Source organism: Castor canadensis, chromosome 14, assembly GCF_047511655.1.
Source record: "Castor canadensis chromosome 14, mCasCan1.hap1v2, whole genome shotgun sequence".
Classification (NCBI taxonomy): domain Eukaryota; kingdom Metazoa; phylum Chordata; class Mammalia; order Rodentia; family Castoridae; genus Castor; species Castor canadensis.
This window is the reverse complement of record NC_133399.1, coordinates 55,387,905-55,409,001: the sequence shown is the minus strand read 5'-3', so window position 1 is coordinate 55,409,001 and position 21,097 is coordinate 55,387,905. Positions and strand designations below refer to the sequence as shown.

At 48.4% G+C, this 21,097-nt stretch overlaps 1 protein-coding gene across 15 annotated transcripts in view; it reads right to left on the bottom strand.

Annotated features, from left to right (window-relative positions):
• The window catches only part of Ank1 (ankyrin 1), a 188,090-nt gene that overhangs the window by 85,218 nt on the left and 81,775 nt on the right, over positions 1-21,097 (bottom strand). For 12 of the 15 annotated variants that reach the window (XR_012441435.1, XM_074054602.1, XM_074054608.1 and 9 more), the window contains exon 2: positions 3,100-3,201. Coding sequence is in view for 14 of the 15 variants with exons in the window: in XM_074054602.1 (XP_073910703.1) it covers positions 3,100-3,201 (102 nt within the window). In the remaining variant the exon portion in view is untranslated. Of the gene's footprint in view, positions 1-3,099; positions 3,202-9,500; positions 10,075-21,097 lie in introns of those variants that run through there. The other 3 variants (XM_074054600.1, XM_074054604.1, XM_074054603.1) reach the window with 3 other exon arrangements.

The following is a 21,097-nucleotide window of genomic DNA, read 5'->3' as shown; positions in this document are numbered from 1 at the left end:
TCTCTGGGACTTTGTGCAGGCTTCCCTTCCTTCCCCTCACCATCTCTCAGCTCCACTATCTCTTGTTCATGGTAGCCTCTGACCTCTACCTCCAGGTCAGGCCTTTGACCTATTCTCAAAATATTTCTAGGTCTTTCCTTCATGGCACCTAACTTAGTTTTGGTGTTGCATTATCTATTTGCATGGTTATCTGATGATCAGCTCTCACTATCAGCAGGCTACAGCTCAGACAGGTAGAGGATCAAGGCTTCTTTTACTTTTCTATGCCAGTACTGCAGCCCAGTGCTACACATGCATGTAGAGAGGAACAGGCAGACACTGGTGCAGGGTCCTAAAGTGCAAGCAATGCTTAAATGAACAAGAGAACCAGGCATTTGTATAAAGACGTGTGTGTGTGTGTGTGCACTTAGGTATGAATGTCTTCTATAGGCAGAAGAATGAAGATGATAAAACTGACAAATAGGATCTATGCAAAAAGAAGCCTGCCCTGAATATGCACATCTCTTGTATAAGCCAAGTTCCTCTTGCAGCATTCCTGGGGTTTTACACCCCTCCCCCGTAGCACCATCTGAGAGGAGGATCATGGGAGGTGCTACCACCATCTCAGTCCCTCTGCTCAAAAGATGCAAGCTCAAAGCCAGGTCCCTGCCATGAGCCTAGTGCTGTTTGTTTTCAAATTCTTAAATGGTGAGAGTTTCATAAAGGAAAAAGCTGCAGAGCCATCAGGGAGCTGGCCCTGTGACTGTCACAAAGCAGTGGCACTGTCCCAACAGGGCACTAACTCATTCTATGAGGGCACAAGGCCAGCCACCAAGCCCTTCCCCAATATCCCTCTCTCCATTCAGGTGCAGCTGGTAAGGCTCTGGCCTCTCTACCCAGCTCCTTTCTAGTGATATCCAGCTGCAGCCACCTGCCGCTGTGCAGTCATCGGCCTAAGACATGAACAGCATGGCCCTGAGTCCTGGCTGATGTAGCCTAGGGTGTGGCCAGCTGCAGGGGCTAGGCACATTTGGGGTTTCTATACCCCTCTACCCTTTCCTTGGAGCAGCTGGGTCTTTGAAAGGCAGAGGCTGATCACATCTGAGGCTGGAGCTCGTCAGTGTCTACAGGAGGAACTGCATCTTGTCACTGTGCTGAGCTCATCAGTAATGTCAATAAAGTGCAAATAATGCCTGGTAGCCTGTAACCCTCTGAGCCCAAAATGAATGGAAGAGGAGTCTGGGTGCCTAAGCAACCAGGAGGCCATACCCACAAGAAGCCAACTGGATGAAGCAATCCCCTGGCTGTCACCAAAACCCTCCAGTTTCACACAGAAAATGAGCCCTGGTTCATTCATTCTGCATGCTCAGCTGTCCCCATTTCAGCTAAATGGCTTCCTCTGAGAGCTGTAGACTTAATCCCTCTCCCCCCAGAGGCCATGCTGCAAAGACACAGGTTGTGTGTGCCTGGCCTGTGTGGTTGAGATACGGAGGGCAGCACCCTCAGGTTGTGCCCCACTTCTGGGGTACAGTGAGAAGGAGCCTGGGCCCTGTCCAGAGCCCTTTTTGGCAGGACTGTCACTTGTCCCCACCTTCCTGCTTCTGCCTCTTATCACCAAAGCAGTAAGTTCAGAGCCTCCATCTGCATCCAACCTTCTCTCTATAGGGTGCTTAGCCCAGTAACCACAGCGTTCCACTGCCCTGCACTGGAGGGGTTGGTACTTCTGGGTGAGGGGTGAAGAAGGGGAGGAGCTGGCTTGTTCTCTTCCAGCCTGCATACCCAGGTCCAGTCACCCATACCCGTCACTGCCACAGCTCTGCTTCATAGACACACCTGAGCAACTTGTCCTCTCTCATCTTCCCTCTGTAGGTTTCCGCTACAAGATCAACCAAACCCTGATGGGGTCTTGGCCCTGGGAAAGAGAGCAGGTCAAATTCTGCATTTTTAGCAGGGCCTGGAACAGCAGGAAGAGGATAAGGGGGTAGGGGACAGAGGCATACTGCCCATGGAAAACTTGACCAGTGTTCTGGAGACTTGTCCCTGCTGGTCTGCAGACATCAACTAAGTCTCTACCAAGTAGGAAAAGTGCCAGGATGTTGTGCTGAGAGAAAGAAGCCAGAAAGGACAAATACTATCGGGTACTACTTCTAGGAGGGCCCAGAGTTGTCAAATCCAGAGACTGAACATGGACGGTCTACCAGGGGCAGGGGTGGGGCATGGGGACAGAACTTAATTGGCGAGATGCAGAGAGTTCTGGAGATGGGCAGTGCTGGTGGATTAGTAACTGACTGTGTTCTTAAAGAACCATAAAGATGGTAGATTTCTGTTTTGTGTGTTTCACCACAACTAAAAACAATCTTTAAAATGGCTAACAAGGCTTTAAAAAAAGAGTCACAATTGGGGCTGGGATGTAGCTCGGTGGTACAGCGCTTGCCTAGCATGCGTGAGACCCTGGGTTCGATCCCAGCACCAAAAAAGACAAAAAAAAAAAAAGAGTCACAATTGGTCAATTTATTCTAAATTAGACACTGTATCTTGTATATTTGAACAACTCAATTGGCTGGCAAATACCAACAACAGAACCCACACAGGTCAGCAGCCCATGGCTGAGCCACACTCTGCTCTCTCCCAAAGGACTGTTTCTTCCTTGTTAAGGTGCTGCCTACAGCCAATCCACCCTGCACATGTTTCCTTTCCTTCCAGCCCCTCCTGGCACGTGGCTTAGAGGCCAGCCCAGCAAGCCCCTCACCCTGTGGCACAGCTTCCCTCCCGGCTCACTATAAGAACCCACAAGGCTGCAGGTGGACAAAGGAGACATGGTGTCAGTGCCAATACAGCTTTCTTTAAAGGCCCTTCCTCCCACCTACTGTCATAGGTCACATCTTCTATGGTCACTGGCAACTTCTAAGGGAAGAGGATTCAGGGGACCAGAGTGTGGGCCTCACCCCCACACACATTTGGGAAACAGCTCTGGGTGACCAGGTAGGGATATGAGCCCAAGTCTGGGCCTCAGCAGGCAGAAGCCTGGTGGTATGAGGCTGGGATGGGGGCAGAGGCAGTTTTAAAGCTCTCAGGAAATGCACCTCTTCAGAGAGAACACACCTGTCTCCACCCACTTACCTGGTTGCAGGTGTTAATGTCCACCCCATTGCGCAGGTGGTCCAGAGCCTTGTCCAAGTTGCCCGATCGTGCTGCCCTCAGAAAGCTGGTGGCAGCATCAGCCTGTAGGGGAAAGCGGCAGGCTGTGAGTGTCCTGGACATTAATGATCTCAAGGTCCCCTGTTCCCCTGGGCATGGCAGCAGACACCTCACCCTTGCATTAGGGCACCTTAGTGTCCACAACGTCCAAGGTGTGTGATGTGATTGTCTTTAGGCCCCTGACTGGATTATTCTGGGGCCCAGAATGTGAGGCTGCCTTAGAGCCAGGATTCCCTTCCTTTGGGGAGTTAGTATGCCAATAATCCTTAGCTAGGACCAGGTGACTGGCCTTTGAGAGGATTCTGATCCACTCCAACAGTGAATGCTCAGCATGGCAGAGCTCACTGCCTCCAGATATCAAGGGCTCCACATCTGGCTGCAGAGCCCCAATAGCACCCAGGCCTGGGCTCTAGTGAGTCATGAAAGCAGGCAGAGAAGGAAGCAAGCTGTGCTCTTCAGGGTGGTCTGGTATTCTGCAATTAAACAGCACATGGCACTTATTATGCACTAAGAACCATTATCAGCACGTCACCTGTAATATTTAGTTACACATGCATATATGCACACAGAGATATGCATTTAATCTGCACTTTAAAACTCCACAGGCACGTATCACTGCAGTCCCAGTTTTATAGATGAGGTTACTGAGGCACGAAGTAGAGTGACACAGGGTTCCCAGGGTGGGGTTAAAAGGCACAGTGGGGTCCCAAGGCAGTAGTACGGATCTGGAACTCAGCAGCTTAATCTCCTAGTTCTGCTGCTGGCTTACCCTGGCTCTTTCCATCCATGAGCCCTGTCAGATTTCCCCAGCTGAAGCCTTCTGTCCCTTGACATTCACTCAGTTACTTGCCTCTTGCATAACAAGACCCTGCCATTGGGAGCCCTGGTGTGCATTAAAGGTGAGTGGCAGCCAGAGAGTGATAGCAGGGGACAAGAAAGGAAAGTCTGCAGTGTGACTCAGAGTGGAGTGGGCCGAGGCTTGGAGCAGTTGCACTGGTGCAGCTCCCGTCTCCTGATCTGTGAGCTGGGGGCAGGGCAGGCCCTTCTCACACACTGTGATGCTTCCAGGGAATAACTTACTACACAAGTGTGAGCACAGCACCTGGCTCTTGGACACGCAACGCTGAGAATGACAAGTAAGAGTGGCCAAGTGATGAATCACATGTGGATGTTGTGATGATCCCACCCAGTGGCTTCATCTACACTGGGCACTCTGTCTCCTTCCTCTGTCATGTCTGCAGAGCACATGTGGTAGTGGGCTAAATGGTGCTCCCACAGGTAAGCATCCACATTCAAATCCCTGCAGCCTGTGACTGTCCCAGTTTGGCAAGAGTCCTTGCAGATGTAACTAAGCTGTGGCTCTTGAGATGAGATCACCCTAGATTCCTTAGACCAGCCCTAAATCCAGTAATAAGTGTCCTAACCAAAGACAGAAGAGGAGACCCACAGAAGATGAAGGCAGACACTGTAGGGATTAGAACCGCAAGGCAGGTGACTCCTGGAAGGAGGAAGGGGCAAAGAACAGAACCTCCCAGAGTTAGGAGGGAGCATGGCCCAGTGCCCAACTCCAGTGCAGACTTCTGTCCTCCCGACTGGAGAGAATACATTTCTGTTGCTTTAAGCCACCAAGTTTGTGGTAATTTGTCATAGCAGCCACAAGAAATGAATACACATGATGGTGATTATCATCCCTAATGTGAAGACTCAAAATCTGCAGCCATTCTTTAGAAATGCTATACAATGAAATTCTCATCACCTCCTCCCCAAAGTGGGATTACATGTCTTTGTCACTTAACAGTGAACCGTAGCGGACAAGAATCATCAGCATTACATTTTCCTCAAAGCTTGATTTCCTACCAGGTCTCTCTCCTTTATTATATAAGTTCAAATCCAAGGCCTGCAGCCGCCCACTCACAGCACACATACACACAACCTTAGATCTCACTGCTCCCAGTGTAGCAGGAGGCCCTTCCCTTCCCCTTTCTTCTCCCCCTGTGGAATTCCTGTATTGTGCCCCCTCCCAGCCTGCCACCTGCTTCTTCCCCAGCCCTGGACTCCGCCTCACTCTGCCCATTCCAACTTCTCCTTCCTTTCAAGTCTCCCTGCAGGATTCTGACTTTGGACACTCAGTAGTCATCATCTCCAAACCCAGGAACTATCCACAGAAGCTTGGTTTGAAAACACATTTTAAACACTTGTTTCTCTAGTTATTTAAGTCTTGTCTTCTTCTAGGGACAGGGATAAAAGGACCAAACCTTCTTTTAAATACTTCAAAGCATTCAATATCTGCAAAGTCGAGGCCTCTGCTGACCTAAAGCACACGGCACTGATGACCTGGGTTCCAGCAGCCTGTCTGCAGTGGCGGAGACATTTTAGAAATGAGGCACAGTCTGTTGGTATCCCATGCATGACCTGGATTCCCTAAATCCAGAGAAATCAGACTTAAGGTCTATCTCTCAGATAAACATCTATGCCTGCGGATTCAGAATATCTGTCTGCATTAACTAGGAGGAAAACACATTATTCCCCACAGATGATAGTGTTAAAGAGACATTTCTCCCACCAATGAGCTGTCTTTTGCAGCACTATAATAGATTTAGGATAAAATCCTGAGAATGGATGGATAAAAATAGACTCAATATTCACAAATGGCAGTGTCTACCTATTCAAAGCTTTGCCTCCAGGAAGCAAAGCACCCTGTCATGAGAGACAAGCAGATACACAGAAGATACACAGAAGCTAAGGAAGCTGATCTGGACTGGGCTGAGAAGGAAGGGATACATGAGTTTGTTTGTTTCCTTGTTTTTTTTTTGTGGTACTGGAGTTTGAACTCAGGGTCTCATGCTTGCTAGGCAGGTACTCTATCACCTGAACCATGCCCCAGGACTTACTGCTTTAATCTCACATTTAGCAATCCTCCTATTTACACCTCCTGAGTAGCTGGGATGACAGGTGCTTACCACCACATCCAGTTTATTTGGATAAGGTAGGGTCTTGCTAACTGTTTGCCCATGTTGGCCTCAAACCTCAAACCTCCTGATCTCTGCCTCCTGAAGAGCTGGGATTCCAGCATATGTTGCTGGCATATTAAATGGTTTTTGTAACTTCTAATATAAATCATGATACCAGCTTGGGCCAAGTGTACTACCAACAGTGTATCTTTTTGTTATTTTCTGCTATTGTGGTGCTGGGGATGAATGCAGGGTCCTCTACGACTGTGCCACATCTCCAAGTCCCCAACAGTATATCTATTAATCCTGATCACAATCTGAGAGGTAAGTATAATTGTTATCCTCATTTGAGAGGTCATAACACTTAGGTTTGAAGATTGATCTGCCCAAGTTCTGCAGCTAGTTAACACTCAAAAGCAGGTGTACCTGACTAGAGCCCATGACCATGAGGTATACCCTCAGCCATTTCAAACTGAGGGTGTCCATCCAGACAGTGTGATGGTGTAAGACTGGTTGGGGGCTATAGTTAACCCATGGCAGAATAGCTTCTGGGCAAGTCCACTATGTCCCTAAGCAGTATGTCAAGCCAACACAGGTCTCTAGAGAGGAATCATCTAGTCTAGACTTTCCTTTCACTGGTGATGAATTTGAGGCCCAGGCAGCAAAGTGGCTGGCTGAGGTCACCTAGATTGTTAGAGGTGATGTGCACTTGCTGAGGTTTTGTCATTTCTCCTTTTGGTCTTCTGTAGACATAGAGTAGTTGGGACATAAGCAGTATCCTCAGGGCATCTTTGGGGTGAACTACAGATAATGATGTCACTCACCCCCTGGCCACTCTTTAATTCTACAATGCATTTACTGAGGTCCTATTTCAAGTCCAGTACTCTGCTAAGGCAAACAGAGAAAAAGAGAGATTAAAGACACAGAATGGAGGCCTTTGCCTTCCTGGCTTTATAACTTTATAAAGTTATAAAGAGGTCATTCACGCAGGCAGGCATCACGGATTCATTCCACAAGTATCATCGAGAACCTCCTTGGGCCAGGTAATTCCCACTGTGGAACCAACAGCATTGAGGGATGTGAGGACCCCTTCTTCCTCCACGGCCCACTGCCCATCTACCTACTCCAACGATGCCAATTCTACTATTATACACAGTCTGTGTAATCCAACAGGGCAGGAAGACAGTCAAAGAATCCAGCTCATTCCACTAAAAAATATTTATCTGAGTAAACACTACCCAGAAAAGCAACAACAACCAAATACTAACCAAACTAACTCTGAGGTATGAAAAACTGGAGCAAAGTTGCTCCACCCATCCCCTCCCAAGTAGCCTCGAAGGGGAGTTATGTGAAAAGAGACTAGGGGACCTGTAGCAGGTCTGTTCATGGTTCCAGGCAGGGGGTCCTTGGTGCACATGCACCCCGAAACTGGTCAAAGCAGCCACAAAGCACCTCTGTGCACCCCATTAAGGCAGCCCTCTTGTGTCTTTATCCATCCTCATCTGGAGCACCATTTTTGTGTGACCTCATCTCTGTGAGTGTGTGCATGCTTTGGGAGAGGGAGAGACATAGCATATACTTTGATCTCTGGCCACTTCCCTGTGGGTCAATCCATAATGACATCCCTGGACTTCCTTTCAACACAAAATAAGCTTGCATTTACAGAACTTTACTATTCTATGTACCTGACATCAGTTAATTTATTTGTTCCTCCCATGAATCCCATGAGGCAGGTACTTTATTATCTGCTTTCTTGCAGATGAAGTGACCGACTCACAGAGAAGTTAAGTAACTTGCCCAATGTCACACAGCTAATATGTGGGTGGCCAGGATTTGAATCTAGGTAGTGCACCTCCAGGGCCTTTCTTGGAACCATTGCACTATCATTTTGGAATGCTTATAAGGTTTCTCTCAAGTTCAACTCTGGCGAAAAGAAGCCTTCCCACTTCCTTTGGAGGATGTGTGCACTTGGGGAGCAAGGACATGAAAGAGAAAGGAAGGGCACGGAATTCCACCTGAAACTCAAGTTACCAGCAAGTTATCTGGTCACCAGAGACACCTAGGCTATTACTACACTTACACTTCCTGAGCGGGGTGGTGCCAAGACAGCCCAGAGGCCTCCAGTGTTACACAGGGAGAAGCCGGAAGCTCATTACTAAAGGTCAGTATGCCTGTGACACATGGGCAGTGAGTCCAAGGCCAAGAGGCCAAGCAAAATTTCACTTCAGACTAAGAGAATCTAAGCCCTCTTCATACCTCTTTTGGGGCTTGAGGTGTCTTTTCCCTAGAACAAATCATGATTTCCTTTCTCAAGGCTTGGGTATACACAATTCCTCTCCAAAATAAAGAGCTAATATCCATGTCTGTAAGCAGTGATAAAAAGGCCACCTCTTTCCCAAGGCTTGTTTGGGCAGAAGGCAACTTTGAAGAAGCAATTGTCAGAACTCCAGGAAGAGAGTCTGGGGGCTTCCTGGGAAAGTGCAGCTAAGTAAGACAGGCAGCACTCCCTGGTGACACTGTCTGCTCCGGCTGGAGGTGGTGATAGAGTCTTCACACTCAGCACCTGGGTCTTCCTGCCAGCCCAAGTCAGGCCTGGCAGAAGAGACCATCAACTGTCTTTTCAGAGCCAGAGTATCTGTGGCTCTTGCCTTTATCCCCTTGATTATGCAGAAACAGAAGTGAATCCTGGGCCACCCTCCTGTCTGTTTTCATTAATTTTCTTCCCAGAAAGTTGGGCTGTTGCAGCTTTACAGTGTCTCCAGCAGGGCAAACAGCCCACCACTGGCAAAGATACAATGAAAATTAGGGGTACCAATGAAGAAGCAAGACCTATAAGTCGGAGGGAGCCCCAGGGTTCCTTTCAACCCCAACACAACCGCAGCCCCTGGGAAAGTCCCTGCCTTAGAGTCTGGGCCACCGGTCTGTGAACAGCCAAGGTGGGCCCTGCCAGGGAGGGCCTGCCGGTGAATCCCGCTGGCCACTTGATGCTGTGTGTCTGCCAAGTTCCCCGATCCTCAACGTTCCCAGGCTACATGGGGATAACGCATGGCTGTGCTCCAGGATAGGACTGCCTTGCTCTCGCCCCCATTCATTTCCCGCTCCCCTAGGGGTGACTGTTCTAAGAGTTGGGGGTCAGGCCTCTGCTCCTCGGGCCAGGGCAGAGGCAGAGTCTCCACAGCCGAATCCCGGGGGCAGGCTTCCACCCGGCCGGCCAGCGCACACTTCCTGGCTGAAGCAATTTCCCCCTGGATCCTGCTAGAAGCCTGGGGCGCCAGCGTGAGGCAGCAGAAGGGCAGTGGCCCCGCACCCGCTCCGGAAAGTTGGCGTGCGGGCCGGCGGGCAGCCGCAGCGGCAGCCGGTCCTCTCACTCACCGCGGGGTCCGCACCCGACCTGCCCGACCGCGCTGCCATCGTCCAGCCGGTGCCCGCGCGGAAACCCGAGCTCCCTCCTGATTATCTGTGGCGCGGCGCGGGGAGCGCGCGCAAGTTACGCGGCATCTGGCTAGAAATCCGGCTCCCCCCGCTCGCTGGCTCGGGTGCTACCGGGAAGTCTTAGTTCTCTCCACGATCGGCAGACGGGAAAGTTAATGCGGGCGATCTCCAGGGAGCAGGCGCCGGCCGGCGACCCCGCCAAGGGGCTGCCGAGCTGCAGGTGCCCGCGGCGTCCTGCGCTGCACCAGCGAGGCACCCGCGGCCAATGGAGCTGAGGAGCTCCAAGCTGCATGGCCTCCCTCCTGCCGCCGGCTGCCCTGGTGAATGGGCCCCGAAGCCTGCCGAGAGCCAGGGTGAGCTCAGCAAAGTCTATTTATGCCCCCAGCCGATTTGCATGTTTTGAGCTCTTCCCTGGTGTCCCGAGATGCCAGGAAATCAGCCTATTCCAGACTCTGCGCGAGAGCACAGAGGGCGCAGAACGAAGCCTGGCACCAAGCAAGAGGCAGACGTGTTACTACAGCTCCCTCTCTCCTCCTGCTGACGTGTCCCAGAAATACCACCCCGCTGTAGGCCTGCAGGGAGGCCCAGGTTTCTGCTCTGGGACATCCCCACCTTTTCATGGGGTCCTTCCAGGGGCAGATGGCAAAAGCAAGTCAGGGGCTGGCTGAGTCTCCAGGGGACACCAGAGACTGTTAGGGGTAGGCTCAACTCTGACTGGTAAAAAATGGTCAGCAAAAGCCTGGCAGGTGACCCGGCCCCAGGCAATACTGCTTGTTCAATTCAGAGGCATTTTGTGTGCATCACTAGCCCAGCTTTATGCTCTCTTCAAATGACAGTGAAACACTACCTGAAAAAGAGAAAGAAAACAGAGCTGGGGGTGTAACTGAAGTGGTAGTGTGCCTGCCTAGCAAGCATGAAGCCCTGAGTTCAGGCCCCAGTGCCACCAAAAACCATAAAACAAATGAATAGCAACAACAACAGCAAACACTTCCCAGGTTTGCTAGAATCCCCTACAGAGAGCTTCAATTAGTAAGTTATGGTTACTGGAACAGCCCTCATTGCAGCCCAGTGGAACACCTCAAGGGATTTAAAGCACTGTTCCAACATTAATATTTAGAGAGAGAAAGAGACAGAAAATGCCCTACTCAAATGGAAGATGAATAATATGTACACTTTCAAAAACATTTATGCAATTGACTTGCATAGTGAACTGACAAACAGACTATCTTAAAGCAATTGAGTTATAATTGATATGCCTGAATTGCAGATTTAAAAGGCACAATTTGGTACATTTTGACATAAGTACAGCTTCATGAAACCCTCACCACAATCAAAATAATGGGGGTGTCGATCACCTCGGAAGCGTCCTGGTGCCCCTAACAATTCCTGCCTCCTGTCAGCTGACCCACATCCTTGACCTGATGTGCTTGATCTTAATTCAGACATCCTGACAGGTATGTAGTAACAGCTCACCATGGTTTTAATTTGCATTTCTTTCTCTTCAGATGCTTATCTGCCATCCACTCTGTTTGTATCTTTTGCCCATTTTAAAATTGGATCATTTTCTTTTTATGGAGTTTGGAGAGTTCCTTATATACATACAGTATATCTCAAAGACAAGATAAACAAGTGAAATAGAAAGAAATTTTCGGTCCAGTTCTTCTAATACCTCAGCCCAGTATTTTTTAGATGATACAATACAGTCACAGAGAGAGAAATGAGACAGTCATAGTGGACCAGGCGCTGCAGGCAACCCACAGCACAATGAATGCAATGGAAAAGATACTGAAGAATTAACTCAAGGGACTTTAGTAGTCAGGACTGCCAAGAATTCCTGGCCTAGTCATGGCCTCATTAGGGTTGAGGCTTTGAAACTTCCATATGCAAAGAGTCAAGCAAGGGCCAAGAGGAGAAGAAATGGTACAGCTGCAGGTGTGTTGCTCAGTAAGGACTGAGCTTAAAGGAATGGAGGTAATTAGCATTAAAGAAGAAAAAGCAAAAAGCTACAACCATTCACACAGCCTCCAAGAGAAGCGTGAATCCCAGTGCCCTTTTCCTAGACTGTCAGCCCCTGCACCATGACTGAAATATAATCAACTCACCAGCAGGGACAGCCTGGTTCTATATTCCCATCCCCCTCCCCTGTTTACCCCCTTCCCCTGTTTACCCGCCTCCCCGCCAAATGACTTGCAACACAGAGCTGGGCAGCACTGGTCAGTGTTTACTGACCAGTGTTTGAGGGATAACAGACCGGCCATTTCCACTAGTCATAAGGAAACTGTATGAATTGAGATTCAACTGACATAGAAAAGATTTAGATTAGACAGAAAGAACTTTCTGGCTGTAAGGGACAGATGACTTAACAGAACTCATTACTCAGAAAGCAGTGAATATTTGCCGGGATACTTTGGGATAGCAGGGGAAGATAATGTACCATGTGATAAGGCAAATAGAAACACTGCATAAGTAATGACTTGGAAGGTTCTTTTTGGGCCCTAGAGATTCAGAAAGATGAGCCATTATTTTTCCCCATAATTACTATCCTCTCTGCCCTCCATTATTATACCACAAATACCGTCTTGCTGCTCCTCCTCTCCTAGGGTTTGCCTTACTGCAAGGCTGTGCTTTTCAATGCTGGTGTCTAGTACGCCTGGGAGGTCTGCCAATGAAAGTCACAGAAATCACACCCAACCAACAGAGCAGAATGAATGGGCTAAAGAAAAAGCCAGAGGCCGCCAGCAAAGACTCCCTCCCTCCCCACCACCGTTTCAGAGGGCTTTGTGGGCTCTGCAGGTTTTTGTCTAAGCTTACTATTTTGCCAACCACCTCTCTGCGGTGCCCTCAGTGTGCAAGCCTAACAGTGCTGGGGGCCTGGCAGGGGAGTTCTGTTTACTGAGCCAAATTAAGCTATGTCAGGCAGAGCCCATGTGGGGAGAAGGGAGAAAATAGCTGGGCATGGTAGTGCTTGTCTATAATCCCAGCACTCAGAAAGCAGAAGCAGGAGGATCATGAGTTCAAGGCAAATCTGGGCTACATAGCAAGACACTTAAAAAAAGAAAGAAAGGAGAAAGAAAGAAAGGTGGGGAGGAGAAATTCATTTCACTGGAAACTCTGGCTGGCCTCAGTTTGGTGAGGTGACTGTCCACAGGATGGAGGACAGTTTATGGGCCATGCCTGCTGTGAATCCCCATCGGGCTGTTCAGTCATTCTTTACCTCTTCCCAAACTTTTGATTTGTTTGTTTGCTTAAGAGTATGGAGCAAAGAACCACAAGTGGAATTCTCAGAAGACTCTGCCTCCAGGACACTGGGGGAACAGGCACAAGTTGGGTTTACAGGAGCTAATCTGGTATGCTGGGTGGCTTCTCCTAAAGGGACATTAGAGGCTCCAGGCAAGTGCAGGGTCCAGGGGTGTCAATGAACATCTTCAGAAGGCCCTCGGCATGGCCACGCTGCTGTAATCGGGTATGGAATCAGCTCTAGCTTGGAAATGAATGCTACCTTCCACTTTTCTGGACTGCCTTTTAAAATACTGGACATCAGTAGGTCTGCAGTTGAGCTTGCTTGTTATGATAAGGGAAATTACATTTCTGAGCATCAGCAAAATGAAACCAACTTCGCCTGTCTCTCCAGGTGTTGTGAGAATGTGAACATCCTGACCATGGCAGGTACTCAATCAGTAATAGCTCTGACCCTTCTTTCCTCCTTCTCTACTAAAGTTTTTGCTAACTGTCTCCCCCAGAGGTCTGGGTTGTTACTGATCTTGTTTCTACCCTGGAAAATTAAGATCTGATCTAGGATCTAACACCTAAGGCTGAGAAGAGGACCCCAGGGATCCCCAAAGCTCAGCTGTAGCAACTAGACCTTGGACTTCTAATGCACTGTCCTCAGTTTGCATCTTCTCTGCACATAAGAAATGATTTTCAAGTTGTGTATCACATGGAAGTTGTGCTCTCAGCCTATGTCTAGCAGTTCCTCTGGAAACATCCTGTGGTGTCCTTGCTGCCCACCAGTCTAGCTGTGCTCCTGACCCTTCTTCTATCTGCTCTGTCCCTCACCCACACAGGGAGACACCCCAGCTCCTACAGGTTCTGCGCATCACTGATAAGGGCGGGTACCAGGAGCTCCACCCTTTACTGAGAAAGGCAAGCCAGCTTATCGCCACTTGGGAGTTAGGCAAAACCCCTCTGGAGAGTGTGTAAACCATCATGAGCATCACTGCTGGGAAAATGTTAGTCCTCATATACGCACAGATGTACCTGCCCTTACCCTCTCCTCCCCAGTTGATTAGGAAGGACCTTTATGGAATGTTCCATAAAATGCTCTGCTGAGTGGCTAGGAGTGTAGCTCAGTGGAAGAGCTCAGTATGTGTGAAGCCAGGGATCCAATCCCCAAAACTAGAACTAAACAACCAAACAAGTAAATAAGTGAATGTTTTATTGAACTAAATAAGAAATACAGTCTGACTCCCTTAAAATCTTGCTATTCCTTCTTAAAATTTATAGTAAGACAAAAGAAAGAGAAAGTTCTAGGAAGAGAGAGCCTTGGTTATTTTCTACTTAACTTTCTGTGGTGAGTTCCCATGGCCAATTAGGTAACCCTGTGTGCCAGGCCTCCCTGGACGAAGCTATGGCAAATGTGGGGGTCTATTTAGGGAGGTGACCAGAGCTGGGTATCATGTCCCACAGTGCTGGCACTTGTCTCCATCATGTTCCTGTTAAGAGGGTTAGCAGCCCTGAAGTCTATTTTTAAACCCATGAGAAAAGTGCTCTGTGGATCCCAGAGTGTGGTAACATTAAACTTGAGGTCACTACAGAAGGGGGTGCAGCTGAATCTAGTATTTGCTCTCATGTACACAGGGGTTCCCATATTCCTGGGATCAGATATTGACTGTCCTTCCAAAGCAATCACTTGTGCTGCAGGCCCACTCTTTGGCACGGCCTCAGTGGAATTTGACTCCTGATGAGCCTGTAAGTGAGAAAAGAGCTATCTATGCTGGCTCTGTTTTTCAGGATTGAAGGTTTTTCTTTTTATACTGCCGGTCCCAGTGTGAAAAATCAATACGATTTTTATGTATGTCAAATCGTATGTTCAGGATCCCCAACTCCCTCTACCATTGTGGAGCCCACAGTCGAGTCTACGCTAATAGGAGCATCCAAGCCAAATCTGAGTTCCCAATGGCCACTGTGCTCAGTCCCTGGAAACTGAGGAACTAGACTAGAGAGAGAGGGGCATTGGACCCAAGTGGCAAGACAGGATTATTTTCCTGATAGTGAGAAATAGCCATGCAAACATCACTGTCTCATCAAATAGCCAGATGAGGAGAACAGAATGTTTGAAGCACAATAACAAACCTTTAGTATCCATTTCCAGATAAGAGAGAGAACTGCAATTCCTAGGAGCAACCTGCCTTGAAGTCAAGCAAGTGCTTCTGCTGGGACCACCAGAGGAGTGCACAGGAAGCCATGGATCTTTTCAGATCCACTGGCTTGGTCCCCTTCCCAGCACAGAGGAAGCTCCACATGGGTTTCTGAGTCAAACAGGACAGAGCTGAGCTTCCCAATCCAACCAAATAGGAGCCTCTGCCAAGCTTGGTCAAAACAACAGACGCGCATCTTGGCACAATGCTGGCCACACACCAGACACTCCACACATGTTAGCTACACTGGAATCCCAATGAATCCAATCTCTGCTGATTTTAAAATGAGTCACATCAGTGAAAAACAAAAACAATCAGATGTCCAGGCTGGTTGACTAGACTGTTCATTTCCCCATGGGCTCTTATGGCCCGTGGGGTTAGTCTTGGAACCACTGTCCTTTCTCAGGTGGGGATATTATAGCTGCCCAGAGCCCTGAACCATGATACAGAAAAAGGACCCCAACCTAGTCTGCATCCCTCTGTCTTTTCCCTCCATCATGACTAAATAGCTAGCCCAGACCCATCAGAGCCATTCTGTTTGTCCACTTTCAAGACAACGAGGCACACAGCTCTGCCATGGTTTCTATATCCCTGTTGAGGGGAAATATTGGGATATCATGAGAGTACATAAGCATAACTCTAAGAGCATTAGCCATTATCAAGTGTGCTGGCCCATGCCGGCCAGCCATGCTTCACCCTCTGTAAGTTGCTGGCTGCATGCAGAGCTACATTCAGAACGTATTGCTGACTGGGGAGCCCAGGCTCCCATGCAAATGACATGGATTTTGGAGTCACGTATGAGCTGCTTTGCCAGAATGGTCCCATTTACTAAACTACCTCCAGGGTTTCCAAACATCACGAAGCTGCCTCTGCAGCCTGCTTGAAGAGGGATAGTAGATACTGGAGAAGTTACAAGGTTAAACTCACTTCAATATGCTAATATAATATGCTAATATGGAAACTTTTGTGTAAGTTACTAAACAGGCTTGAATATTGGCAATGAGCCCCATAGCTGCCCAAGGGTCACTGCAACAGTCCAGCAAGGAATGCTTACCTGGAGTCAGCCAGGGTCCCATCCTTCCTTAAAAATATAATCCTGATCCATAGGAACCTGTCTGGAGCAGGTGGGGCTGACCAGTGGTCCCTGAGACTTACCCTGAGGGGATAGTCAGGATGGGTGGCCCTGCCAGCCACAGAGAGACCTGCTGAAGATTTCAGAAGAGCCCATGTGCCCCAAAGCTTGGAAGGATCATGTCTGGGGAACTGTTCCATGGCTCTGGCCTGCAATACTTCACTACAGTGACAATGAGATACAGGTGAACGAGCACGGATGGAAAAAGGCCTTGAAAATAACAATAGCTAAAATGTATGAGCCAGGCATTACTGGAAGCACATTAGATCTTGTAACACACTTAGTCCTCAGAGCCACCCACTGAGGCAGCAACTGTTGTCCCCACTTTACAGAAGCAGCTGCAGAGGCATGAACATGCTAAGTCACTTGCAAAGTCCCTGCGGGCAGTACAAGGCTCTGGGTGGTCCATGAAGCCAAGCAAAGGAAGCTGCTCTGTATTTTGCACGAGCTGAAGGTGTTTCTAAGATCAGTGAGAAACATGAATTTCAATATTCTCCTGTAAGACTTGCTCAATCCCTGAAATTTGGGAGCAATCAGGGTATCTTTATTGATGATTCTCTATGCAGAAAAGGCTGAGGTCACTGATTAGATATAGTCAACGCAGCACATGAGGCCTCTGTCTACATGGAGCCAGGCTCTGCAGGTCTGACAAGAGGCAACTGAGCAGAGGATTTTCTTCCCAAAAGATGGGAAGACAGATCTGGGAACAGGGTGTCCTGATGGAATCCCATCTACTCCCTCTGAGTTCTCTGGAGTGCTGACACTTTAGTCGCACATCTTCTTACCAAGTGAAAGAAGCTCCTGAAAGCAGGTACTAAGCCTTCTTAGGTGGCCCTACATCCTCAACTCCCAGATGGGGTGACCAAGGAGATGAGTCTGAGGGACTGTGGTTCGAGAAGCCCAGTTCTTCCCCATCCTCCAGTCCAAGTAGTCCGAGGCTGTTCTGCTCACTAAACGCTGACTACAGAGGTTCCCCCTCTCTTTCCAGAGCTAAAACACTGCAAAGCATGAACTCAAATTAAACCACTACCAGACTACCCATCTCCCATATCTTAGATTTTACCATCCTCACACCTTAACGGGGAGATGGGCTGGTTCCTCCAAAATCCTATAAGCCCTTCAACAGGGGGCCGAGCAGCCAACACTGGAAAGGCATTTGCCTTCCACTTCCTGGTCCTATTTTCTCTGAACTGCCACAGCAATAGGAGCAGGTGCCACAAGTTATATTTCACATGGGACTTGTCACATTATTCTTAATAACTGAATCAACATTGTTATCTTTCTATTTAATCCTCCTGTGAATTCTGGCCAGCTCCTCTTTCAACTGTCTTTAACACAGTATTTATATTGCCCCTTTTGTAATTATTTAGATAAGAAGATGAGAAAATAGGCCATTCAGCAGGCTGATCATCTGTAGAAGACCTCAGCCACACAGGGTAGACACCAAGGTATGTCACCAATTTAGACATTTCAAATATGTGCAGGCACAGCAGTGTACTTGGTCCCCTTTTTAAGCCTGGGGGTGAATCTTTTTAAAGGAATAAAATGTTAGAGCTGTATTGATGTTCTTAGCATCTCCAATGTTCTATTACTTTATGAAGTTTTTATGAAATCAGTCATGAAGTCTCCTCCCACAAGTTGCTTGGTAAAATGACCTTGTTCAGCACTCCTTACCTTGAATTCCTAAGTAAAGGATTGTCACATATTAGAGAAAGAATGGAAGAAATGGGCAGTGAATCAAGTATCAATAACAATAATTTAAAAACCTCAAACCATTAGTTTGTGGGATGACTGAGCTGATTCTTTGACTCCATCTAAGATTTCCGACATAAGACACCAATCAACATTTCCAAAGGAAAAGTGTTAACAGCACCCACATCAGTCTTTAGTCCCTCAAGCTCCTTTTGGGTGAGAGTTCCAGAGAAATTAGCAGTGCAAGAACTCAGGATACTAAATAGACATGCTTTTCCTTGCTCATGCATTCTTTCTTTCATACTCTACATTTCCTATCCTGGGAGGGTCACCAACTGGCACAGGTGGGAAATACAACTATATGGGAAGTAAACAGAACAAGAAAAGGGTTAAATATGCAACAAGACAATGGCTCAGGAGAAGCCCCATAACAGCATACCAGTAAATACCAGAGGCCCAGCAAGGAGCATGGGAGTTCAGAGGGGAAGGAGAGCAAAAGGGTACAGCGCTCAAGTGCCTTTTGTGCAGCCTGAGATCTTAAGATTCTTAAAGAACTGCCAGCTTTAGGAGGTTGTGGGTTCCATTTCAACACCACTGATACCTCCTGGAGGCCCTGCCTGTGGTTCTAGAAGATAACAAGAGAGAACACGGGCTTCATGGCCTGGATGGCACAGGTATGTCGAGAGCAAACGCTGTTAATTACAATGTATCTGTCAGGCCACAAAACAAACGTGGCTCCTCTTCAGTAAAAGGACAACCAATGCCTAACCACAGTTTAAAATCCTAGATGTCTCCTGTCATGAGGTTAAGGGGCACATCCATCCCTTATAGAAATTTTATACATGGAGAAAAATGGGGTGACTTCTTTACATTTATTCAGCCTTTAACCACTATGAGTGGGCTGCCAGATGCCAGGCACTGTGGAGGCTCCAGATGCCAGGCACAGGACAGATGGACAGAATCCTGCTCTTGTGGAGCCTGCATCCTAAAGGGAGGGCAGGGAGGTGGAGGGGAGATGATGTGATTGTATCCTGTGGGGAATGGCAGGTGCCAAAGGGAAAATTAAACAAGGAAAGGGGATGGAGAGCAAGATGATGGTGCCAGAAAGCACTAGGCACAGCAGGCAGGGAGGACCCAGAGGTCTGAATGCAGCCAGGGAGGCACCCATCGAACTTAGACACAGGAGGACGATGATCAGCAAGCCTGACACAGTCATGCAGACTCTTGTGCCACCTCGCTCCTCTCCCATTACCAAGACATAGCTCTTGCTCAATCCGGAGTGCCCTCCTCTATGCCTGTAGATTCTGTACATCTTTTGATGCCCAAGGAGCTAGAGGTGAAGGTAGAGGAAATGACAGAAAGAAAAGAGAAACCAGTATTAGGTACCATTTTGGAGGTGCTAGGCACTACTCTATGCATGCTACAAGTGGTAACTTGTTTCACCCTCACAGCAATTTCATAAGGCAAGTGCTTATTTTTATTTTATAAGTGGAAAATAGAGGGATAAAGAGGCTTAAAAACTGGCCCAAGGTCACCCAGCAGAAAAATGGTGTGGTTAGGATTTAAAGTCAGCAATGAAGCCAAGTGTGCTGTTACAAGCACCCTGTTCTAGTGCCTTAAAGATGTGCAGGGGGACTGTGGAGGAATAGCTCAGGAAAGCTGGGGAAGTAATGAATGAAAACCACAGGGTACCTGGCTGGGAGCGAGATGAGAGGAAGCCTGGGTGGGGTCTCTCTGTCCACAGCCTGGTAGGCTGCACTAAGTACATACTCAAGGCTGCTTATTCTAGTTGTTACTTAGTGTCACCAAGTGCCTACCCTGCGCTGGGGCCAACAGAGGGATGCTGAAGTCACAGATGAAACAGTCCTCCAGCCCTCCCTGGAGACTCACCTGAACACAGTCAGCTAATGCAACCAAATAAGAGAACCAAGTTCACCTTCTCCAGATTTTTAACCAGTAACTTGTAATCATTTCCTTTAGACTCCAACTGAATTCATAAATAGCATTAGCATTTCTCACAGGCCTGAAGGAGTTTGTTGAGCTAACCCTGGTGACTCACAATGACAGCATCGGTTCCCTCTCCTCCCACACTCATGGAGGCAGGGAGTGGACTTGCTCTCCTCCTAGTGGTGGATTCTTCCCCCCACAGGTGACAAGAGTAATAGTTTTGCTGAGTCTGAAGCTTAGGAGGCTCCAGGAGTCCCTTAGGCTACTCACTAGGAGGGAATGCATGGCAGATAACTGGTCCAAGAGCAGGGGGGAGGAGGTGAGGTTCTGGAGTTTAGGACTGGGCTAGGGAGTGAGGTTGGGGCTGTTGTGGGAGCATGGACGGATGGTGAGGAGGACAGAGAACTGTGAAACTCACTGTTCTTTCTGTACGTAGATACATTTATAGTTTACTACACAAATTATTTAAGGGGGTCCAGGCAGGTGGGGTGGGAGAAAATGTACAACAGAAAACAATCAAGAGTGGTTCTAGCCAGGCACAGTGGCACAGTAATCCCAGCACTCAGGAGGTAGAGACAAGAGGATTGTGAATTCAAGTCCAGCCTGGGCTGCACAGTGAGATCCTGTCTCAAAAACAAAAGGGTTGAGGGCACAGCTTAAGTGGTAGACTGCTTGCCTAGATAGATAGATAGATAGATAGATAGATAGATAGATAGATAGATAGATAGACAGATTCTGGCACTGAACTTCTAATCTCTCTCACTGGAAGGCAGGTGAAGTCCCTAATCAGAAGTATAACAGAGAAATACCCCTGTTCTGTCCACCACTTGTGGAAAGTCTCTGTCTCTGGAGGAAATGTGGCTACGTTCTGCCATAACTAATGGGGAGCTGGGTTCGGAGTGGCAGAGAAGAGATGAAGTGAACTGAGGTTCTACTGTGAGGCACCATTTGAGGCCTATGCTCCCCAAGTCCCTCTAGCTGCCTCTGCCTTCCCTGCTCCTGAGTTTTCCAGACCACACATGAGCCCCCAGTCCAAACTCCCTGCCTAGTGGCCATCCCTCACTGGAAGGGCCACCGTGTCACCAATTCCAGTGACACTTCAGCAACCATTCCATGTTCAGGCCCTACATCTGGGGAGCACAGGAGAGGGAGGACTCAGAGGACACTGCCCAGGCCCTTTGGGACCACAGTGCTCAAGATTGAGTCTCACCCATCTATGCCTCCCCATCCCCTTTATCCTATCCTCTGCCTGCTGCTACCTTCTGCCAAGGAGTCAGCACACAGTCATCTCTACCCCAACCGAAGTCCAAGTCATACAGAGGTAGAACACAGGTTAAGTTCCCATCTTC